The sequence below is a fragment of the Ctenopharyngodon idella genome, chromosome 1 (assembly GCF_019924925.1).
Source record: "Ctenopharyngodon idella isolate HZGC_01 chromosome 1, HZGC01, whole genome shotgun sequence".
Classification (NCBI taxonomy): domain Eukaryota; kingdom Metazoa; phylum Chordata; class Actinopteri; order Cypriniformes; family Xenocyprididae; genus Ctenopharyngodon; species Ctenopharyngodon idella.
The window spans coordinates 15942653-15964722 of record NC_067220.1 but is presented as its reverse complement, the minus strand read 5'-3'; the positions used below and the strand labels follow the sequence as shown (position 1 = coordinate 15964722).

The 22070-nt window shown below is 35.0% G+C and overlaps 1 protein-coding gene across 2 annotated transcripts; it reads right to left on the bottom strand.

The window, feature by feature from the left end:
- Positions 1-1489: 1489 nt before the first annotated feature.
- Positions 1490-21850, bottom strand: hgsnat (heparan-alpha-glucosaminide N-acetyltransferase). 2 transcript variants are annotated; one of them, XM_051898888.1, is made up of 18 exons: positions 21378-21850; positions 20501-20616; positions 18566-18702; positions 18298-18416; positions 17363-17432; positions 17181-17250; positions 16810-16907; positions 16368-16444; positions 16135-16165; positions 13371-13531; positions 11650-11765; positions 7619-7740; positions 7005-7128; positions 5869-5955; positions 5186-5263; positions 4132-4202; positions 3822-3934; positions 1490-2792 (listed from the first exon to the last, which is right to left on the bottom strand). In XM_051898888.1, exons 1-18 carry the CDS (start codon positions 21535-21537, stop codon positions 2611-2613), a joined length of 1932 nt encoding a protein of 643 aa, XP_051754848.1. In that variant the 5' UTR covers positions 21538-21850; the 3' UTR covers positions 1490-2610. The 2 variants fall into 2 exon arrangements, with proteins under 2 accessions (XP_051754848.1, XP_051754858.1); XM_051898898.1 differs by lacking the exon at positions 20501-20616 and having other exon boundaries at positions 21378-21506.
- Between the last annotated feature and the right edge of the window lie 220 nt (positions 21851-22070).

Here is a 22070-nt window from a genome sequence, read left to right as displayed (position 1 = left end):
TGCGCACTGCTACCCGCACCTCCGGACAGGTTTTTTAAAGGCGCAGTAACGCTTAAAGTCCCCATGAAATCAATATTGACAATTCTTTTTTTTTTCTGTTCTAAATCATTTATTCGTGAACATCTTTTTTTTTTTTTATGTGCCCTGTAATATTTAATCTTTTTTTAAGTTGTGTTTGGCTTCCCATAACAGCAATAGAGTGAAACAGTGCGGTTCCAGAAGAAAAAACTCCATTAATTTTCTCCATAGGGAAATCGATTTTTAACAATAATTTATAAACCTTTATAGACAGCCTTACTGTGAGCTACGAAGTTGTTAACTGATAGCATTTGCTTCTGCGTAAGCCATCAGCCCGCATTATTTTAACTTAGTTTTAAAATTGTGTTTGAGTGGAATTCTTGGTGAAAAACTACATTACCCATGACGCTGTACAGAAAATTCTACCAATCAGAGTCAAAACAAGCAAAAAGGCACCAAAAGATCTTAGCCCCGCCCACTCCCATGAAGCACTGAAGGACGTAATCAAGTCGGTCTCCCTACACTCTTAAAATATTTCAATATTTCAAAATAATGTTTCATGCGATTGTAGTTTTTTCCTCACTAAAGCCATTAAAGGGTTAGTTCACGCAAAAATGAAAATAATGTCATTTATTACTCACCCTCATGCTGTCCCACACCCATAAGACCTTCGTTCATCTTCGGAACGCAAATTAAGATATTTTTGTTGAAATCCGATGGCTCAATGAGGCCTGCATAGCCAGCAATGACATTTCCTCTCTTAAGATCCATTAATGTACTAAAAACATATTTAAACCAGTTCATGTGAGTACAGTGGTTCAATAATAATATTATAAAGCGACGAGAATATTTTTGGTGCGCCAAAAAAACAAAATAACGAATTATATATTGATGGCCGATTTCAAAACACTGCTTCATTAAGCTTCGGAGTGTTCCGAATCTTTTGTGTCGAATCATGATTCGGATCGCGTGTTAAACCACCAAACTGCTGAAATCACATGACTTTGGCGCTCCGAACCGCTGATTTGACACAAAAGAATCATAACGCTCCGAAGCTTCATAAAGCAGCATTTTGAAATCGGCCATCACTATATAAGTCGTTATTTTGTTTTTTTGGCGCACCAAAAATATTCTCGTCGCTTTATAATATTAATATTGAACCACTGAACTCACATGAACTGATTTAAATGTTTTTAGTCAGTAATGGCTCTTGAGAAAGGAAATGTCATTGCTGGCTATGCAGGCCTCACTGAGCCATCGGATTTCAACAAAAATATCTTAATTTGCGTTCCGAAGATTAACGAAGGTCTTACGGGTGTGGAACGGCATGAGGGTGAGTAATAAATTACATTATTTTCATTTTGGGTGAACTAACCCTTTAAGTACACAGTCTTGTACTTTTGTATTTTTACCTCAAAGTATTCATTTATGTTCCACAGGAGAAAGAATGTCACAGAGGTTTGGCGTGACATGCAGGTAATGACAGAACTTTTTATTTTTGTATGAGATTTAATGGCAAAAAAAGTTTTTTTACCAAATCTCATGTTGATAAGTATAAAACAAAGATATACATGAAGAAATGTAGTTCATAGATCTGTAAAATATCCATTATCCGTTACAAAAATGGAACCGATTTTTCAAGTTGGCAACAAACAAATATGGTGGATCAATATTTTCCCTTCTCTTGGAACAATTATTTTCTCAAGCAGCATTGTGTATGGGAAATATGTCAGTGATTAGTGTTATTTTCTGTAATTTGATTTATGCTTGCGGTAGAGGTAACAAGTTATGGTAAACTGTAATAAACAAGGACATTGTTTTATCCGAGAAAGCATAAAGTACACTATATTTGGCACTCCAAGCTGTGCAAATCTCCTGAGTTTTTGAGAAGGCAGAACACACAAATACACATCATTTTAACCATGATACTTTCATTTTAAGATATAAGGATTAAAACCACAGTATAAAAAAAAGATAAAGACAGAGTCCACTGAAGATAAAAAAAATACAACACAATCCCAGAGTGCTCATGCTATTAAAAATGAAACATAAAATTGTGTAATTGTGTAAAAAAAAAATGGATCTTTCAGCATATTTTGTGGACCTTGATGGAAGACTGTTTTTGGCATTTTGGGGTTTTCTTTCCTTCTCATTTGCTTTTAGTTTCACAATTGTAGAAATCAATTATTTCATTAAACCTAAATTAGTCCAGAGATTTAGGAATTTAGAAAATTCCAAATCCAATCATAATGCATCACTGTGCTTCAAAACATCATTAATTAACCAAAACCAGTAGACTAAATTAGAATTTAGCAGGATCTGCCCTTGGCATCTTGGCATTCGTTCTAAAGGCTTGGTTGAGTCCACAGAGGTATCTTTGCACTGCCACGTGATCTTCTTTTTTCTTCCTTCTGCTCTTCTCAAATAATAGCCAAGATCTATTCCTGGATCACGTGTGAGTTTTTGTCTCCCCACAGATGTTCAGAGATCTGCTGATTTTCTATATCTAAAAATATCCCCCCCCCAAAAAAAAAAAAAAAATCTCCTTCACAATGATAAGCAGGTCCTAAAATCTGCAGGACAGAAACACTTTTAAATCTTCCAGAAGATCTTCTTCCTGTAGAGCAGGTAGGCTATGAACACCCATATGGAGGTGGCCAGGAGGTTCTGTGCTAGATGCTCTGCGTGTGATTGGTTATTGGCCATCTTCCAACGAAAAGGGAAGTATTCTTCAAACACTTCATGACCCACATACACCAAGATGGAATTCATACCTGCCAAATAAAAGGTCAACTTGAAAGCAATTCATAAAACACCATAGTAATGTGCTGCATTCTAAGTAGCGTAATAGCGATAATTAGCATAAACATGATTATAGCTAGCTGCCTGAATAACAACAAATGAAATCAAAATTGACAATTCTTATTCTTTAAGGAATATTGTAGTATTTATTATAAATAATTTATCTGTGCAGATCATTATTTTTTTTTTAAATTCATGTGCCCTCATAATCTTTAATCAAAATAAGTTCCTCTCTCTTTTGCAGCGACATCTCTTCTCTTCTCTGATGACAAGTTTAGTGGTGTGAGGGCGGGACAACCTTTCACTCATATGAAATCACAGAAATACCAAACCACAATTATCCAATCAATTCCCAATGGAAAAATTCAAGTCCCACCCTACATTTTTCTTGTTCAAGAAGCCATTTTACTCTGATATATGTCACAACAGGAAAAAAAAATATATATATTTTGCAACTTCATTTTCATGCTGACTGGCACAGGCTTTTGAAGGTAGCTATATCGTCCCCTTGAGTATTGTTACTGCCACAATAATGCAAATAATACAAACACAGATACAGATATCTAAGTCATAGGGGTCGAATCTTAAAGGGATAGTTCACCCTTCAAAAATGAACATTTTGTCATCACTTACTCACCCTCAAGTTGTTCCAAACCTGTATGAGTTTCTTCTGTTGAACACAAAAGAAGATATTTTAAAGAATGTTGGTAAGGTAACCAAAAAGTTGACAGCAGCCATTGATTTCCATAGTAGAAAGAAAAAACTATGGAAGTCAATGGCTAACATCAACTGTCTGGTTACCAACATTCTTTAAAATATCTTCTTTTGAATTTGAAGAAAGAAACTCATACAGGTTTGGAACAACAAGAGGGTGAGTAAATGATGAAAGAATTTTCATTTTTTTGGGTGAACTATCCCTTTAAAAGCAAGAGCCAAATAAAGTAATTTTGGGTGCATTCATCAGTCTAGGTACATTGATTCTGACTGTTTAAAAATCTTACCAGGGTAGAAGAAAGGAGCTCCAGACCACCACTTCTTTACATCCACCATGTAGTAAAAAAAACCCAGAGCCACAAAAGCAAAACAGCTGAGAGTCGTCACATAGGACAAAGACCTGAAAGTCACACAAGGCAGAAGCTGTGAATCGTACATCAAACTAATACATTCCTCTGCTCATGAAAGTGCTGTGCATACTTTCATGTATGGACAAGATGTTTGGACATTTGTGACCACAAATAATGACAATAACCATGACAATATCAAAAAACATTAATAATATCTAATGAAGACTGAGAGGGAGACTGAGTTTACCACAAGTTTTTGTTGACAGGGATGAAGCCTTCATTTCTGGAGCACTTGGTCAATACAGCTGAGATAATCCCCTTAATGCAAAGACAGACAACATGAGGTTTCCAAAAACAAAACTTTATAAAAATATTGACTGACTGTGAAAATTCCAAATTGTATTTGAATCTTCTGATGTGTAGAGGTTAAAAATAAGACAACTGTATTCATTTAAAAAAAAAAACACTAAATGCATCCCTAATAACATTACCAAACATTGTTACATGACTCTCTGAAGCACGTGATTCTTATTGGTCAATCATGGCATTCTGTGGTGAAATATGTTTGTATAACAACTGCTAAACTATATAAATGACCCTTATTTCTTACATAACTGTGCCAATATCAGGTCTCTTTCTTCTCACATAATAAAATCATTTTTACTCAAATCAGTATTTAATGTTGATTTATGAATGTATTTGTTGAGTAGCCGTGTAATAAATGGCATAATCAACTCATTATTACAAAACATACCCCTTCACACAGGGGTCCTGATCACCGTGTTGTACTCTATTTTGCACTAATGACTGGCTTTTTTATATTATACAGTAGGCCTATATAAAATACAGTAATACAAAAATAACAGTAATATTGTGAAATATTATTACAGTTTTAAAAACCTGTTTTCTATTTTAATATGTATTCCTGTGAAACTGATATTTCAGCAGAAGTTACACCAATCTTCAGTGTCACATGATCCCTCAAACAACATTCTAATATGCTGATTTGGTGCTCAAGATACATTTCTTCTTATTAGTAGTATTATTATGTTAAAAACAGATGTGATGCTTAATATTTTTATGGAGACTGTAATGCATTTTATCAATATACTTTGATGAATAGAAAGTAAAAAAAAAAAAAAAAAAAAAAAAAACCAGCATGTAATATTGTAACATTCTAAATGTCTTCCTGTATAAAAATCTTACTAAGTCTAAACTTTTGGGGTATATTTTTAATTCTGGTTAATGAAAGTTATTATATAAAGTGTGTAAAACAAAAAATAATCAAATGGTAAACATACCAGTATGAATCCCCAAATGAGAAATCGTGTGATTATTTGCCTGTGTTGATCCCTGTAATGCAGCAGAATTTTCCCTGCCTGAAACACAAATAAACAAAAAAGATGCAATAGGATAAGACAATTATTTGATGTGATTCCTGAAAGCACTGCAGAACAAAAATAGTTTACATGAAGCATGTGACTTGAACTGCTGAAACGGATACAGTAAGGGGTTGGGGGGAGGGGGGTGGGTATTACTGATGCTGCTATGTGGTTTAAATAAAGAGAGAGAAATGAAATAAGAAAACAGGCAATTTCTGGGGTTCTCAGAAGTGGAAGTCATCATAATTGGGTCAACTTCTATAGTTTTGAATGAGAGACAACAGCAAATATAATTTTTGTATTCCCATTTGTTCCAATAGCAAAAGAAAAAATATGTGATAGCATTTCCACGATGTTCCAAAAGAGGGAAAAAATATCGAAAGATTGATTACAGCAGTCAGAAGTAAGAAAAATGGTCAAATTTGCTGTCACTCTCAGCCGTTGTTTTAGAAACACCCTCACAGCGGTGATAATTAATTTACTGCCAAGGTATTAACAAACTTTTGCGATGTTGGTAACTGTGAAAACGCATCATCACAGTCTGTGAAAAGAGTCCATAGATAGAGCTACTGTGAAAACAAGATTCCTTTTACTTGACTTACCTGAAGACCCAAAAAAGCCATCAATATGGAGTTGATGCTTCCCAAAACACCCTCAGGGTCAAAGGGCATCACAGACTGATATATAACCTAGATATATGCACAGACAAAAACACAATGCCATCAGTTAGTGCTAGTACAGCAAGTAAGAATGGAAAATTATCTGCTGCTCTAGCAAATGGTGACTAAATATTGACAATATAGATTTCTGAATTTTAATCAATTCACATTTTGATGAATTGATTTTGATTCTTAAAACCCAAGAATCGATCTTTTAGTCTATGCTGTTTTCAGTTGATGCTTGAACAAAACTTCACTAAACATTATTTGCAGTGTGCCTAAATTGCAATAAGCTTTTTGCTTTGTTACTTTTGATAGGAAAAAAGTCTCAGCTCAAGTGAAGCGGCAGCACAGAGCGCATTTGAATGGATCATCTATTCTCTTTACTACTAGCTATAGCACTAAAATAAACATGAATGAACATCAGAAGGTATGTTGAAAGATATATTACAATTTACCGAAATGTATAATGTCTCATGTAATCGCTCAATCAGTGTTTCAACCACAGAAAAACATTAATAAAACAACTTGAAAACAATGTCACTTAATGTTACATTTACCTCAGAAAAGCCATTCAATGATAGTTAGCTAGAAAAATCAACTCTAGAGAAGAACATTTTGCTAAATATATGCACTATATTACACATTCATTATAGTTTTACTTAACCTGTTCTTCAATATTTTATGTTTGAATAAATCTATCATGAAAACAAGTTATGACAGCCACTGTTTAAATATTTATGTTTAAAAAAAAATTTAATTGGAGTAGAAACCATTTTACAATTAAAAAGATATTATTATAAAAAACAGTTCATTTTAACCTTTAAAATTATCGTAATGTACCAACTGACAGGGGTCCCTGTATAGAGAACAGCATTAGTTAAATAGGCAAAATATACATGTACTGTATCTGACATATATCCAAATTAATCAATATAGAATCTAATCGAGATCAGAACTGAATCAATTTGCAAACTTGTGAATCGAATTGAAATAGTGAAACTATTGTCAGAACTCAGCCTTACTAAATATGTCCGGCAGAATGACAACCAATTCTCATTGTTTTGGTGTCTGTTTACCCGTGATGAAGGTGTCTGGTAAATATGGTCTCCGAGCAACCAGCGATCAATGTAACCTGCAGCTCCACCGGTGCAGTTTTGGTACTGACCAAAGTCACCAATGCCCCCTGGACCCAAATAACCACTGTAGGAGAGAGAGACATCAAGAAGAAAAATATAGCAATTTCCAAACAAAAATGTATATCATGAATAGAAAATTAATGGGTGAGTCATGCTATTCAAATCACATTCATTTGCATATTCATTTTAATGTACATAGCATCTATCCCTCCATTCAATATAACCAATTACAACTGGCTAATAACATTATGCTGAACAATGTAAATCGCAGTGTAAAAGAAATGTCTTTTTTCCCCTTTATAATTTACCAGGGGGGAAAAAAAAACTTTTTAAAAATGCTGACAAACTGTTTTGCACTTCTAATTAGCAAACAAATCTATTTTTTCTGATATATCTTACTGATATTTATGCAAATGTCCTATAATTTAAACAAATCAGAAAAAGCGTTGTTTCTGCAACAGGTTCCCTTTGTAATGAGGCAGGGGACATGGGGAACGACATTTAGACAACTGTTAAAAATGATACACTCATATCATGAGTATGAGTTTACTAACGTTGGACAGTCTGGCACTGAGAGGAGGAAGGTCAAACATAACCATATCGCCTCTAAGACAATCACACACAGCCATGCGGGCCAGTAGAGGCAGACATCATGCACTGAGTACCAGCTTGTTTCCTGTGAACAACAAGAGGATGGAAAATTTCAATTATTATTATAATTAAAAAATAATTACGGTAAGAGTTAATGCCAGTTTGAACGTCACTCAAGCAAAAGGAAATTCAGATTTTGAACCCCACTGTATATTATTACAAATAGACAAATAAAATATTATGTTAATCATTAAAGAGACAAAGGCCTTTAAAGTACATGTGATATGATCTGCGGAAACCCATCACATGGTGAAATTTTACCTATCACAGGTTTCAATACCATATAAAAACTGGATTCGAGCCCTTTTCAAATCTGTTTTTACTGTAACAAAAGTTATGGTTATCTGAAGTCGGCTGATCGCTCTGATTTTCAGGAACGGAATTTTGAGAAAAACAGGTTTAAATAACTGTCACCCCCTTTTTTCACATAGACATGAAAATGCACTATCCAAACATAAATGTAATTCAAGAATGCTTTGGAATATAGACCTAAGGTTGGTCTTGTTTTAAAGAAGACACTTGTCAGATTATTGTAGAAGTGAAATAAATTATAAAAGTGAAATAAAAAAAAAGTTATATAATGAAAATGTAAAAATATAATTGTTTATATTTTATAATAATATATTACAAAGCATGTTTTACTCTTAAACTGCAAGAAAATAAAAGCCAAAAATGTCAACATTCCAAATTTTAGGTTAGGGCTGGGCGATATGGCAAAAAAATAAAATCTCGATTTTTTCAGAACGATTGACCGATTTACGATTTCGATTTTTTTTTTTTTTTTTTACCGTTTAACTAGTCAACTTAAAAACTTAACTACAATATAATTTAACTAACATTCTCTTTATTAACAACCTGGTTAAAAAAAAAGTTCCATTCCAAGTGCACCACACATGAAGTGATCAACATGGTGTACTTTAAAACAATTTGTTAAATATCTTTGCAGAAAATATGCCTGAAATATGAAGGCAAATGTTGTACAAACTTATCTTAAACACATCCTATATACTCAGAAATAATATAAAATAAGAAAATGCTAAATATTTCTTAGCCAAAAAGTAATAGCAATAAATAACACCAGTTATAGGCTATTATTAACAGCAAATGCTTTGTAACAAAAAGCAGCTTTCAGCCTGTCACCATCATGCAAACATGTAATATCAAACAGGTTTACAGGTTTTTGCATTCCATTGCACTATTTGTCCAGTAGTTTTTATGTCTGGCGGACATGTTTAGGTGTTGCAATTGTGTCTCACGTGTTTTGCAGGGTCTCACCCATGAAACGGCATTCTAAAAACACGGCGGTCAAGTTAAAAAAAAGCTCAACTCGCGTTTAATATCTTTGCCTTTTTTTCTCATTCCACTGCCTGCGTCTCATTTTTATAACACAATAACGCATTTCTGAATGAACAGCTGCTTAAGAATAGTGATGTGTTACGTTCATAGAGCGTCACATGAGAGCGGTTAATCAGGCACGCCGGCGCCATCGTGAGGTCGGATCATTTTCTTCTCCTAATATGGTTATCATTGCTGTATTGTCAACATGTCTAATTGTAACGCTTGCTAACATTTTTATTCAAATTCGTGATTTCTTGATTTAAAAAAATAATAAAATTGAGGCAAAACATTAAATTCGAATTAATCGAAAAAATCGGAAAAATCGCCCAGCCCTATTTTAGGTTGATATATTTAAAAAATGAGCTTTCAGTAAGATTTTGTTTGGGCGCAGATGACTAGATGACACCCAAGCTCCTTATCTGACCATTTAAGGGCGCCTTCATTTATTTGAGTAATCTGAACCATATATTTCCATATTTTCATACATTTTATTAAGTAGACATCCTATTCAGAAGTAGTATGGGCAGTTTGGCAGTATTTGATTTGAATTCAACCTCTAATAAACACATAATTAGAACATGTGTGTTCATTATAGCTCCGTTGTTCTCTTGTGCTCCGCCTTCTCACGATAACGCTGTATTAGAAAAAAAATCTTTGCGTGCCATAGTTTATATACAGGACTGGCAGGAAATTTGCATTAATACACCTTCATTCTACATGTTATGTGGTTTATTTTGATAGGTGAACTGTCTTTGCAGTGTTAAGAGAGGGAACGCTATGGCCGTTTTTTTTTTTTTTTTTTTTTACCTCCGCTGGGTGTGTTCTTAAACAGTAACGTTAGAGAAAGACAGCCTTGCCGCTATAAATCACTATTTTTCTGCACTTAACAGGCGAATTTTGCCAAGATATTTTCAGAGATGATAGACAAGATGTTATAGAATGATAATTTAATGAAAACCCAATTTTGACAAAAAAAAAAAAAAAAAAAAGACATTCAACATATTTTTTGACTTTACTGAAAACGTTCCATCGTACCATCCTGAAAACGTTCCAACCTTCTACTGCTTAATCCTGTTCTGTACACATAGTTCAGTAATTTTCGGGAGTGACAACTGCATTCTACAACTGAATTAACTCCCGAAAAATGCAGGTAGTGACAACCGCATTTACAAAAATTCTATGCAGTTTGTACGGAACCAAGCTGAACAACTAGTCGTTAATGACGTACGAAGAGAGATATTAGAGATTACAGATTAGAGATCCATCTCTGATGCACGTTAAAATACATTTTTTAATGTGCATCAGAGATTTATCTCTCATCTGTATGAGAGATTGGTACGAGTCTGACACATTCGTGTTGCCAGATCTTGCAAGTAAATTGGCGAATGAGAAGCCCATTTAAAAAAAAAAAAAAAAAACACTGAATAAATGGAAATGCTTTATGCTGAAAATAAGACCGAAATATTGGGATACTATTGGGATACGCAATACTCCCTTTAATAACTCCAGACGCAAGAATGTTGCTATGGTTACCACAATGTCAATCATCACAGTCGTGTTCCATACATACGAAAATTTAGGGGATTCACTCCTGCATTTAAATGCATTTGTCACTACTGTAACTTTACAGTGTTTGTAGTCATAGATAAGTGTGTTATTTTTTATTTTAGCTTCATTATATTTTTATTAATATTTTGAATTAGCTTTCATTTTTATATTTTTAGTTAATTTTAGTTTACTTTTAAGTAATTTTGTTATGTGCTTTTGTCATTTTATATATATATATATATATTTAAATATTGCTATTTAGGTTTAATTTATTTTAATTTCAGTTTTAGTTTAAGAAGGTGTTTACACGACACCGTTTTCAAATAAAAACTGAAAACTTTTTGTGCATTTTGGCCATTCATTTACATGAAAATGGCATTTTGGTGGCCTGAAAATGCAAACTTTTGAAAACGGGTTTCAAAGTGCAAGTTTTTGAAAACGATACCGTTATCATCTGCAGGTAAACTACAAAAATGTGAATTTGTGGACTATAGGTCTGTGTTTGTGCTGCTCAAGATACTGAGTTTATTAACACTTCTCCAGCAAAGTGTAGATTTACTACACCACTACTTCGACCAGTGGAATCTCAAAATTTGCATACGTAAAAGAATGCGTATGTGTGCAGACGTGTAGTGATTCTTTACAAAATGACATCGCCAACTACTAGCCTGGCATGCATAATAAAGTGTTTTTAGTTGTTTTCGCAGATCTGTGTGAACAGGGATCATTTTGACAACATTGTCATCTGTACGCAAAACTTTTCAGTTTTTAGTACATCGCTGTCGTGTAAACGTACCCTTAGTTATAGTTTTTATTTATTTACTGCTTCATCTTAATTTATTTCAGTTTATTGCCAAGGCAACATTTCCAATTTTCATTTAGTTTAGATTTTTCAATCTTATTTTATTTCAGCTTTATTTCAATAAATGGAAATATTTTAATAGTTTTAGTTTTAATTAATGATTATAACCCTAGTATGTGTTTTTGTAAAGTGTGTTTATGATTGCGTGTTTGCATTTTACGTGTGGAGAAGGATAACATGACTCACACTTGACCGGTTGGTTGGTCCGCCCTTGGCCACCAAAAGATCCAAGACAGCAACAACAAGATACGTGAAGCCTAGACGCTGTAATACGCCAGGAATACGCAAGGAATCCCAAGATACTGTACAGATACATAGACACATGCATGAAATAACATTGTTTATATTTTCTTTTGCATTGTCTTTATAGTTTTAAACTTCACATTCAGAAGCCATATAAAATTACAATTAAAATTCAGTGAACAGCTTACTAAAAATAATATCGATTAAATGAAAATGTTGGGCTTGAATATATTATGAAATGACAATATTAAAGACCCCATGAAACGGTTTGACAAATGCAGTGTTCTTTCCTGTGTTAACGTATTTTGTATTGAAAAAGGAAGTTAGGTTGGAAATATTTTTTAAATAGCCTAATGCCCTATTTTTTTTTTTCATAGGGTCTTTAACTATCCAATGCAAAAAAAAAAAAAAAAAAAAAAACTGGTTCATGCATGTAATCCAACAATGAGAATCTTAATTTTTATTCATACTGATGATAATTTATATTCATATAGATTACATACTGATGTGTTCACACTGTATTTGGTTTATAAAAAAGTAGAGAATGTAGAGTTAAAGGTGCAATATGTAAGATTTTTGCAGTAAAATATCCAAAAACTACTAGGCCAGTGTTTTATATTTTGTTCACTTACAATACTTACAATATCCCAAATGTTTCCAACTATTTGTAAATCGTGAGAAAATTGCAATTTTAACCAAGGATCCGGGACTTGTGAGGAGTCGCCTGTCAATTGCCTCATACCCGCGTTAACCCTCGGTTTCCGGTTTATTTTGTAGAAACCATGGAAACACCAAAGACGCTTTAATATATTACATGTTTTAATAGACAAGGGAACAACTGTTTTGATATATTTATAGACAGAAAACTAATTGTTGTTATACAGCTCAACACGTTTAGTCTTACTATTTAAATCCAATTTTCTTGATTTTTTGCGAGTACCATGCTTTACCATGCCTCAGAGAAAAACACTATTTTGTCAAGTAGCTAACATAGCATAATCAGATGCAGCTTTATTTTTAGTAACAGTAATACAGAATTTTCTCCATCATACAATACGTTTTAAAATCAACTGCATGCCATTTAACAACACAAGCCATCCAGAATTTAATATGATATTCTAAAATCGATCTATCTTACTGCAGTGTGTAACAGTGTCTCACAGCAGCCGCCGAGCGAGCGCACAGAGTAACGTTATAACATCATTTTTAACACCCTCAAATGTATCTAATATGATAAACAGAGCTGCGTTACCTCATACTCATGACTGGAAAAGCTGAAGCGGCGCCAGCGACTGTGGCATAATAAAAGTTCCGCTACTCGTGAGGCGTGTGTTGCACAATCGCTCCAGCGGCCTCGTTCAGCTCCCACAACACTCGGTCCTGCTCTGCTTCATACTACAATAACGTTAATAATCGCATCCATGAACATGATTTCTTCCCGAGTCCTATCCCTATTGTTTTGCACCGTTCGTTGAGGTAAAGACCACATGTCCCAAAATTCTGCGCTTAAACTTGGCATCATCAAGCTACGCCTTTGTTTTGAATAGGCCTCTAGCGACCTCTAGCGGACAGAAATCCTACATACTGCACCTTTAAGTAATATCTTCAGGGATAGAGCTACACTATTTTATGAAGAAAAAGAAGGAAAATGTGTTTCTACTCACAGGGTCCTTGGCAGTAGTTAGGATTGATGATGATGACTCCAATAAGAAAGAGTTGTAAGCTCCTCCAGAAAATCTTCCACAGCAGATGAGTGCGTTTGACACCTCTCCGCAATGAACCGCTCAGGGACAAACCAATAGAAGTACCCATAATGAACACAAACCTGTGAAGAAGAAAGTTAGATGAAGTAAGACAGAAGGAAGAGAGGAAGAAAATAGATACTCATTTCAAGAAGTGCTACTTTCTGGCGTGATTTCAAACACACAGATTAAGCATCATCCACAAATGGAACTGTGTGAAAGCCAGTTTCTCTTCAACATCTGTAGCACACATTTGTCTGGAGTCTTCCTCATATTATGATCCCACTGGTTTCTAGTCTCTCTATATTATCTTTTTCTAATAAAATACACTGTCTTTATCAGTGAAGTCATCCAAAGCTTAATCATCTTGGCTTAATATACTGTGTAAGAAATGCAAAACTGTATATATTGCCTAAAAACACCATAACCACAGAGCTTAAGAGATTAAAGAAAATTAAAGGGGTGGTTGATTCTGATTTCACTTTTTTAACTTTAGTTAGTGTATAATGTTGCTGTTTGAGCATAAACAATATCTGCAAAGTTACAATGCTCAAAGTTCAAAGCAAAGCGAGATTTTCTTTTAAAGAATTCTCTGTTTAAGAACTACAACAAACGGCTGGTAGGGACTACAACGAGCTTCTTCCTGGGTTAGTGACATCACTAACCCTAAAATTTAAATAAACCTTATACCCGAGAACAGGCAACAAAGGGGGTGAGGCCATGTTGGGCTGCTTTAGAGAAGAGTTGTTGTAGTAGAGTGTTGTTGCCAGGCCGTCATTTTACGCCAGACTGCTTACAAACGAGGGTCAATTCAATGCTGGATTTACACAAAAGATTAACATGATGGCACATGCTAGTCAATGAGTTGAATCAACTCCACAGCAACGACATAAATTCACTAACCATTCAGAATGCATTCTAAAAGTTGTAACTTGTTCCTGAGTCTCTCCATCAATGTCCGAATGTGGTTTGAACAACGTAAGGCTGAATACCGTTACTGGCAATCGTTATTTTTGGCTGCGTGAGATTCTCCAGTTTTGTTATTGGTGAGCAACCGAAGCAAAAGCTGTTAAAGCTCCACCCTCTTCTGGAAACCAGGCCAGGAGCAGCAGTACATTTGCATTTAAAGAGACAGACACAAAAACGGTGTGTTTTTGCTCACACCCAAATAGGGGCAAATTTGTCAAGTTATAATAAATGATCTGTGAGGTATTTGAGCTGAAACTTCACAGACACATACTGGGGACACCAGAGACCTATATTACATCTTGTACAAGGGGCATTATAGGTCCCCTTTAAAGAGATAGTTCATTCACACATGAAAATTCTGTAATTATTTACTCGCCTTTATGTTGTTCGAAGCCCATTTGATATTCTCTCTTTTGTGGAACACCAAATTTTAGATCATAAAGACACATCATTCTTATTACGTGATGCCAATTTTGATTATGTAAAGGAATGAAAGAGATTCAAGAGCTACAGGAGATTTTTAAAGAATAACTACATATATTTCAGTCTATTTATCAAACAAGGGAATCATATGGTTTGAGAGGACTTAGACTACACTGTCATATAAACTACGCTTCAAAAGTTTGGGCCAGTATGATTTTCATACTTACAGGAAATTATACTTTTATTCAGCAAGGATGCTTTAAATTGATCAAAAGTGACAGTAAAGACATTTACATTGTTACAAGGTTTCTATTTATAAAAAAAAAAAAAAAAAAATGCAGTTTTTTTTAACTTTCTATTCATCAAAAAATCCTGAAAAAGTACTACAGTTTCCAGAAAAATATTAAGCAGCAAAACTGTTTTTCAATATTGATAAATAATCATTTCTTGAGCACCAAATCAGCATATTAGAATGATTTCTGAAGGATCATGTGACAATTCTGAAAATTCAGCTTTGCCATCACAGGAATAAATTACATTTAAAAATATATTAAACCAGAAATATTAATTATTTATTAGTTATTTTAATTGTAATAATATTTCACAATATTCATGTTTTTTCTGTATTTTTTAATCAAATAAATGCAGCCTAGGTGAGCATAAGAGACTTCTTTCAAAAACATTTTTGAAAGACTTTTGAATGGTAGTGTGGATTTGAATGGACTATGTATTGTTTTTTTGTCCTTTGAGCTTGACAGACACTCATCTCTTTCATTGTATATGAAAGAGCAGTGAGAACATTCTGACTACCATCTCCATTGTGTTCCACCAAAGAAGGAAAGTCATGGTTTGGAACGACATGACGGTGAGAAAATGATGACAGATTGTTCATTTTTATGTTTTACTACACCTTCCATGGTCATTTCATACAGGCTTCCTAAAACCTAACAGAGGTGTGATGACTTTAACTATCAAGTAGCACTGCTGCAGACACTTTCTTCAGCTACACAGCAGAAAACAAGGTTATTGGGTTTAGTTGAGCTGTGAAACCAGTTTATGCTGACTTTGCTGTGCCACTTCATTTGTGCCACAGTGATAAGCGCCAATGCTTGGCTCCAATACACTACAGCTTATGCCAGCGCTGATGTGGCTTGCAGATCGATCAAAGCATGGTACAGAAATATAAAGCTTTACTGCTTCCCTATAAAAGAATAACTGAAGCAGAGTTTGAGGAAGCTGCTATAGATGCATGTGGAATGAAGAATATATCATTTGTGACGTTGGATTAGCTTACCAAGGAAACACGAGATCAGCCACTGTGAGCCCTGCAAGAGGAAGAACACAATCAGATACTTGTACTTCCTGTTGTCATACCACAGTCTATTAAATTCATGACAAGTGCTTTTCATGAACATATATATTCTAAATATATGTTTATATAATAAATGTATTCATTGTTACCAATAATAAATTCTCTAATGTTTAAAAGAGATGCTAACAGCTATTGTAAAGAAGAAATGAGTTCACCATTCCAACTTTCATGCCTAAAGAACCAGTAACGTCCACCTCCATAGTTGACAAACACCATAATGACCAGGGAAAGGCTGTGGAGAAAGCAGAGCGAGGTTCATTTTTGTCTTAACAGAGATCTAGAATTAAATCAGACCACAATAAATAATGAGATTGATTTGTTTTTATAAATCAGACAGACAGCAATACAACACTGAAAATGAAAATAACTGTTCCAACTGTCAGGTAAGGTTACCAGCAAACGTAACCTTGTTCTAACAAGTTCAAATTTAATCATGCTATTTCAGGATAATAAGAAATGAAATGTAAATTACATGTTGACAACCAGCTTCACAGTATGCAAAGTAGCAGCTTCTGTGCAACATCATTTTCACCTCAATGTTTCAATTCCCATCTCAAGAGCAACGGACCCGAAACAATTAGTGAAAGAGCACCATACCCACGGAAAGTATCCAAAGAACGAAGCCTCCGTCCTGTTGTGGCAGGAATTATCGATTCCGTGGAGGCATTTACCAATCTGTTTGGAGTGCCAAGCTCCTGGAGAGAAAGAAAGACAGCGAGAGAGTGAAAATTAATGAGAAAAAAAAAAAGAAAAGAAGGATTATTAAAATTCCTTTTCATGTCTGCAATATTTCCCACTTAGCTGATACCTGCAAAAACACTACAGTAAATCAAGCATAATGACATATTTGAACTACGACAAAAAACTATATTTGGTGCTTTGAGTTTCTATTTCAAAGATGTTAAAATCACGCTGAGAAAATATTAAAAGTGTAAAAAAGGTGTAAAAGGAGTGAAAAGCACTCTTACCGAGTTTATCAGCCTCTCTGTCTCCACTGTGCTCCCCAAGCGAATAAGCAGATTTGTCACCACATCCAGCCTTAAAAATGGAAGAACTCTATTTTACAAGCATATAGAACAGCTGCAACAAGCCGTTTTGGCTTGTTTAAATGTTATCATTACATGGTCAAAAGATTTAAAGATGTCCTTACCTTTTAACTGTGTTCCAGATAGCAGATAATGCAGCCAGAAAAGCAAACACCAGAAAAGCAAACAAAATGGCTGGAAAAACAAAGAAAATATATATAATATAAAAATGTATTATAATTAACATACTTAATTATTACAAATTACAAGCTACAAAGGTGATTTTCTCTTTCTCTTTTGTTGTTTGATTAACACTGGTGACACAAACAGCTGTAGGTATATTAGGCTGCTGTCACTTTAAGGCGAATGCGCGAATCCATTATAATGATACACATCCGTTTCTTTCTCAAAAACACATAATCAACTGTGTTTACAAGGATACTTGCCGAGACGGGCATTTTGACTTAATTTTCTGTGCATGTGTCAGTTTAAGCTCAAAAAAGAAGGGAAAGAGAACTGAATTCGGTCTTCATGTGCTGTCTGGCGTCTCTGCATGTGCGCACAGAAATGCACTTGCACTTGATGTTTAAACTGACAGGACTTGTAAATGATACATGTAAATGATAAACTCTCACTCTATGATGGTTAAGCTTTGCAATTAATCTGCGAATCACATGCGTTCCGAACCGGGGGGTAGCTGGCCTGTACGGGTCACGAATCAGCTATCCCTATACTTGACATCGCACATCCTGCGATGTGACTATTGCGGATGTGCAAAACAATATATCGTGCAGCCCTACATTATGCGTATACTGACATTAAATCGGTCAGATACTGGCATCAGTATTAGCCGCAGAAAAAACGTTATTAGTTGACAACAATTAAGATTTTTTTCCAAAATTGAAGTATTTATAAACAATATCCTTATTTCATGGCCATGTATACTAGTTGACCACTAGTAAGAAGAAAAACCTCAATTTAAAGACCAAACAAAAAAGGTATCAAAACAAAAAATACAAAAAATACTGAATTGCAGTTTGCAGATGTAAGGTTGACTCACGCAGGTAGCTGTTGATGGGCTCTGAATCAGTAATCATAGTGCAGCTGACCCGTGACGGCTCATTCAGGTTCTTCACCCACAGAGAATAGTTCCCCTGCTCCCCAAAGTGGAAGTGAACACTGGAAGAACAAATCAATTATCTAACAATAATGCCTGGCCTTGATAATAATGGCCAAAAGTAATAAACATGGTGAAGATGTATTCGGTATTATAAAGTTGGTCAGAAACTGCCATTGTTTTGTGTTAAATGCATCTATGCATAACTCACTTGCATTGTTCCAGGTTTGCAGAGGTGCTGTTGAGCAGCAGTGTCAAAGCGTGTTGTGTGCTTACAACAAACCCTACTGTAGTGGGGGTCCCAGAAACTGGCCTTGCAGGTACTATTCCCAACGGCTGGGGCAAACACTAATGCACACGCATGCACAGACAACACAGGGATAAAGAGGTCCAGTTGGAACAATACTACTATTATACTGGTACATTCAATAATGTTATTGCCATATAATTACTGCAGCATTTAGCATTAAAGTCAGCATGAAATGGCAGTTACAAAGTCTTTTCTTCCCTATTGTAACACACAGTAGTGGCCAAAATTAAAGTGATGTCCAGCCTAGGAAAACTGACTCCACCCTTTATTCAAACTATTAAAAATGTGTTAAATATTTTGTAAGCATACTGTGTATTTGTACTTAGAGTCAGTTGTTTTATTTGTGATAACACATGAAATGTCAAAATGTGCGGACATAATTTTTAGTCAGGCTGTCATACAAAAAAAAAAGAACACATGCAAAAACAACAGCCAACGAACAGATTATGCTGTAGTTAATGTATGCCTTTTCCTGTGAGCTTTTTGTTTTTCTATGCATTGTTTACATAGTAAAATAAAACCTGTAGCTGTAGTTTAACCAATTTACCAAGTTTAGCATTTTTTGTTCCCTCATATTTCAAATATTTCAATGGGTCATGACATAAGAAATCAAATTTGCCTTCTTTTGACATATAAGTGGTTTTTGTACCAATAAAACATTCTGCAAGTATCTTAAATGTCCTCCTCACTATAAACAAAGCAATTATTTAATCAAGCTCCAAAAACAGCTTGTTGGGATAGTGGGGGACCTGTGACGTCACATGGGCAAATTCATTTGCATATGCCTGCCTCCAGAGCAAGACATCAACGAACAGTTTTACATCATTGCACCATAGGCTCTGCCCACTGGTGTTCAGTCACTTAATGGCTGACACTTATACACCAGATATGAGCTTCGCGTCAAAACCAAATAGAACCCATTATAATCACTGATGCTGTCTACACTGGATAGAGTATACAGCCGGCAAGAGGACAAATGGAAGAGTAAATAGAAGCGTATAGGAACAATCGCTTTAAACAGCTCGTTTGAGTCTCTGTACAGGCTTCAGAAGGATACCAGTGTCAGGAACAAGTAGATTGTTTATTCTTAATGGGATCCTGGCTCACATCAGAGGATTATATGTTTGTTCAGAGAATTTGACTGCAGATTATTTTGTAAACGTGGCACAGTGTAATGGAGAGTTCACAAAGAAACTTTTGTTGACAGATGGAGCAGTCAGCTGTATTAGATCTGACAGTAGGGACATCACAAATTGTAAGTAAACAATTTCATAATGCTTTGTCTGTAAATGACGGTTGTATATGTTTTCAAAACACTTGCTCACATTCACATTCAATTTTCCTATGCAATGACAATCATAACAGTGGCCGTTTACTGACAAGCCTTTCATGAACCCTTTAAATATATTTTCCTCATATCTTGATGATTTAATCGAACTTGTAGGGTCATTAAAAACCAATCCCCTCTGGACATCACTTTTGGCCACTACTCTATATCCGAGTGAAATGGCTTCTTAAACAAGAAAAAAAAAAAAGGACGGGACTTGATTTTGTCCATCGGGAATTGATTGGATCGTTGTGGTTTGCTATTGCCGTGTTCTCATGTGAGTGACAGGTTGTCCCGCCTTCACGCTTGTGAACACGTCATCAGAGAAAAGAAGAGATGTCGCTGCAAGAGCGAGGGTACGTTATTTTGACTAAACATTACGAGGACACATGAATAAGAATTGTCCATTTTGATTTCAAGGTGACTTTAATGCTATACTGCCCAAGATCAGCGATTATTGCATGACTGGTAAATTTTGCATGTATGCCTAGAACATGAATATTTGATACCTGATAACAGTGATCAGAAAGCACATATAACATCATTTCATTCTCGATCTCATTGACAACCGAAAGAGCTGCCTCATCCATCTTCAGCACAGAAGTCTTGCGGTGAGGGTGAGAAACTGAAAGCAAAGCCACTTGATGATCAACTATGACGCACTCTAAATATTTAGCTTTTAAATGAAACACACCTTTAACACCCAAAAATTCTGTGTATGAAGGAATTTCACTGACAAACCCTCAGATTCTCTTTTAAAAACATTTAGCAACAATTTCTAAATATACTCACCACTCTGTAGACTTCAGTTGCTACCTCTAATTCAATTCAACCCAACTGTGGGTCTCCTAATGAAGCTAAATGGTCAGCTGCTTTAGTGCACTCTACTACTGCAGTATTACAATAGTGACTCTGTCCCTCCTTAAGTCACATGCCTGCACTAATCTGCCTCACAAGAAACATCATAAAACTGCCCAGATCTGCCAAACGAGGGAAATTTGAATCCATTAAATCTCTAAATGTTTTTGTTGTGGCTATATGCATAGGAGCATCATACTATATAATATGAAAAAACAAGTATTTAAACGGCTAAGATAAAGAATAAGTCTAACAGACAGAACATATATGTGTATAATTTAGATGTCTTACATATAGTTTAAAAAATACATTTAGGTAAATCACAACAAGATGCTCATATATTTTTTTTAAAAATATAAAGGACAGTTAGCATAGGCTAAAAACAGCTAATAGTGGTGCTAGCTGGTTAGCTGGCTAAAATAACTAGAAATAAAAACAAAATGGAACCATAACATTAGAAAATGTGTTTTATATTTAATATCGTCGATCATATAGAGAATAACGCTGGTGTTACGGTATGACACTCACAGGCAGGTCGATCTGTCATATGGGCTGCGCATAGAGCTATCAAAAGCACAATCACAGCACAGACAGTCCATCTGTATCCCCTTTCAGATGCCATAACACCAGATCTCACTGCCTCCTCCTTTCGATCCTTTCTTGAGGTAAAGATGTTCCCCTTTTTCATTACAACATACTTCCGATCCCTCCTTTCTAGCAGCGCAAGTAGTGGAAGAGAGGAGGGTCAAAGTACATCGACTACTGTGTGTGTTTCATAAGCTAGCGATCGCTATTTGCTACTAATAAGCAGCATTTCTGAGGCAGCATCACATACGTTTTTTGGGAGTCTCTCGATAACCAAAAAAATAAACGAACCTTTGAACAAATATTTGAACGCGCTAATTATATTCATGAGTAGGCTAAATTTGAAAGTTTGAAGTTAAACGCACCTACGACGCCCATAAATGCTGTCTATGTAGGCAGCTCACTAAGTTCAGAGACACGGCCGAGCCTCTCTGGTTACATTATTCACCTGAATGTCTAAAAATAGATGGACAGATTGGGCAATGGCCAACAGTATGGCTACTTGTACACTCAAATTTTGTGATCACACTGAAAATCTAATTTCAACTTGAAATAAAGGATTTCAGGAGGGTTTTAGGATTTTGAGAAATGTACAACAAAGAAACATTATGATGACATAAAATAAGAAATTTCTCA

Excerpts from the sequence above, each read along its gene's own strand:
- hgsnat (XM_051898888.1), bottom strand. The coding sequence starts at position 21,537 with ATGAAAAAGGGGAACATCTTTACCTCAAGAAAGGATCGAAAGGAGGAG. Across the intron at positions 17,433-18,297 it reads GCCCATCAACAGCTACCTGC|CCATTTTGTTTGCTTTTCTG; the intron begins GTGAGTCAACCT and ends TTGTTTTTCCAG. Across the intron at positions 5,956-7,004 it reads ACCAGACACCTTCATCACGG|GTTATATATCAGTCTGTGAT; the intron begins GTAAACAGACAC and ends GCATATATCTAG.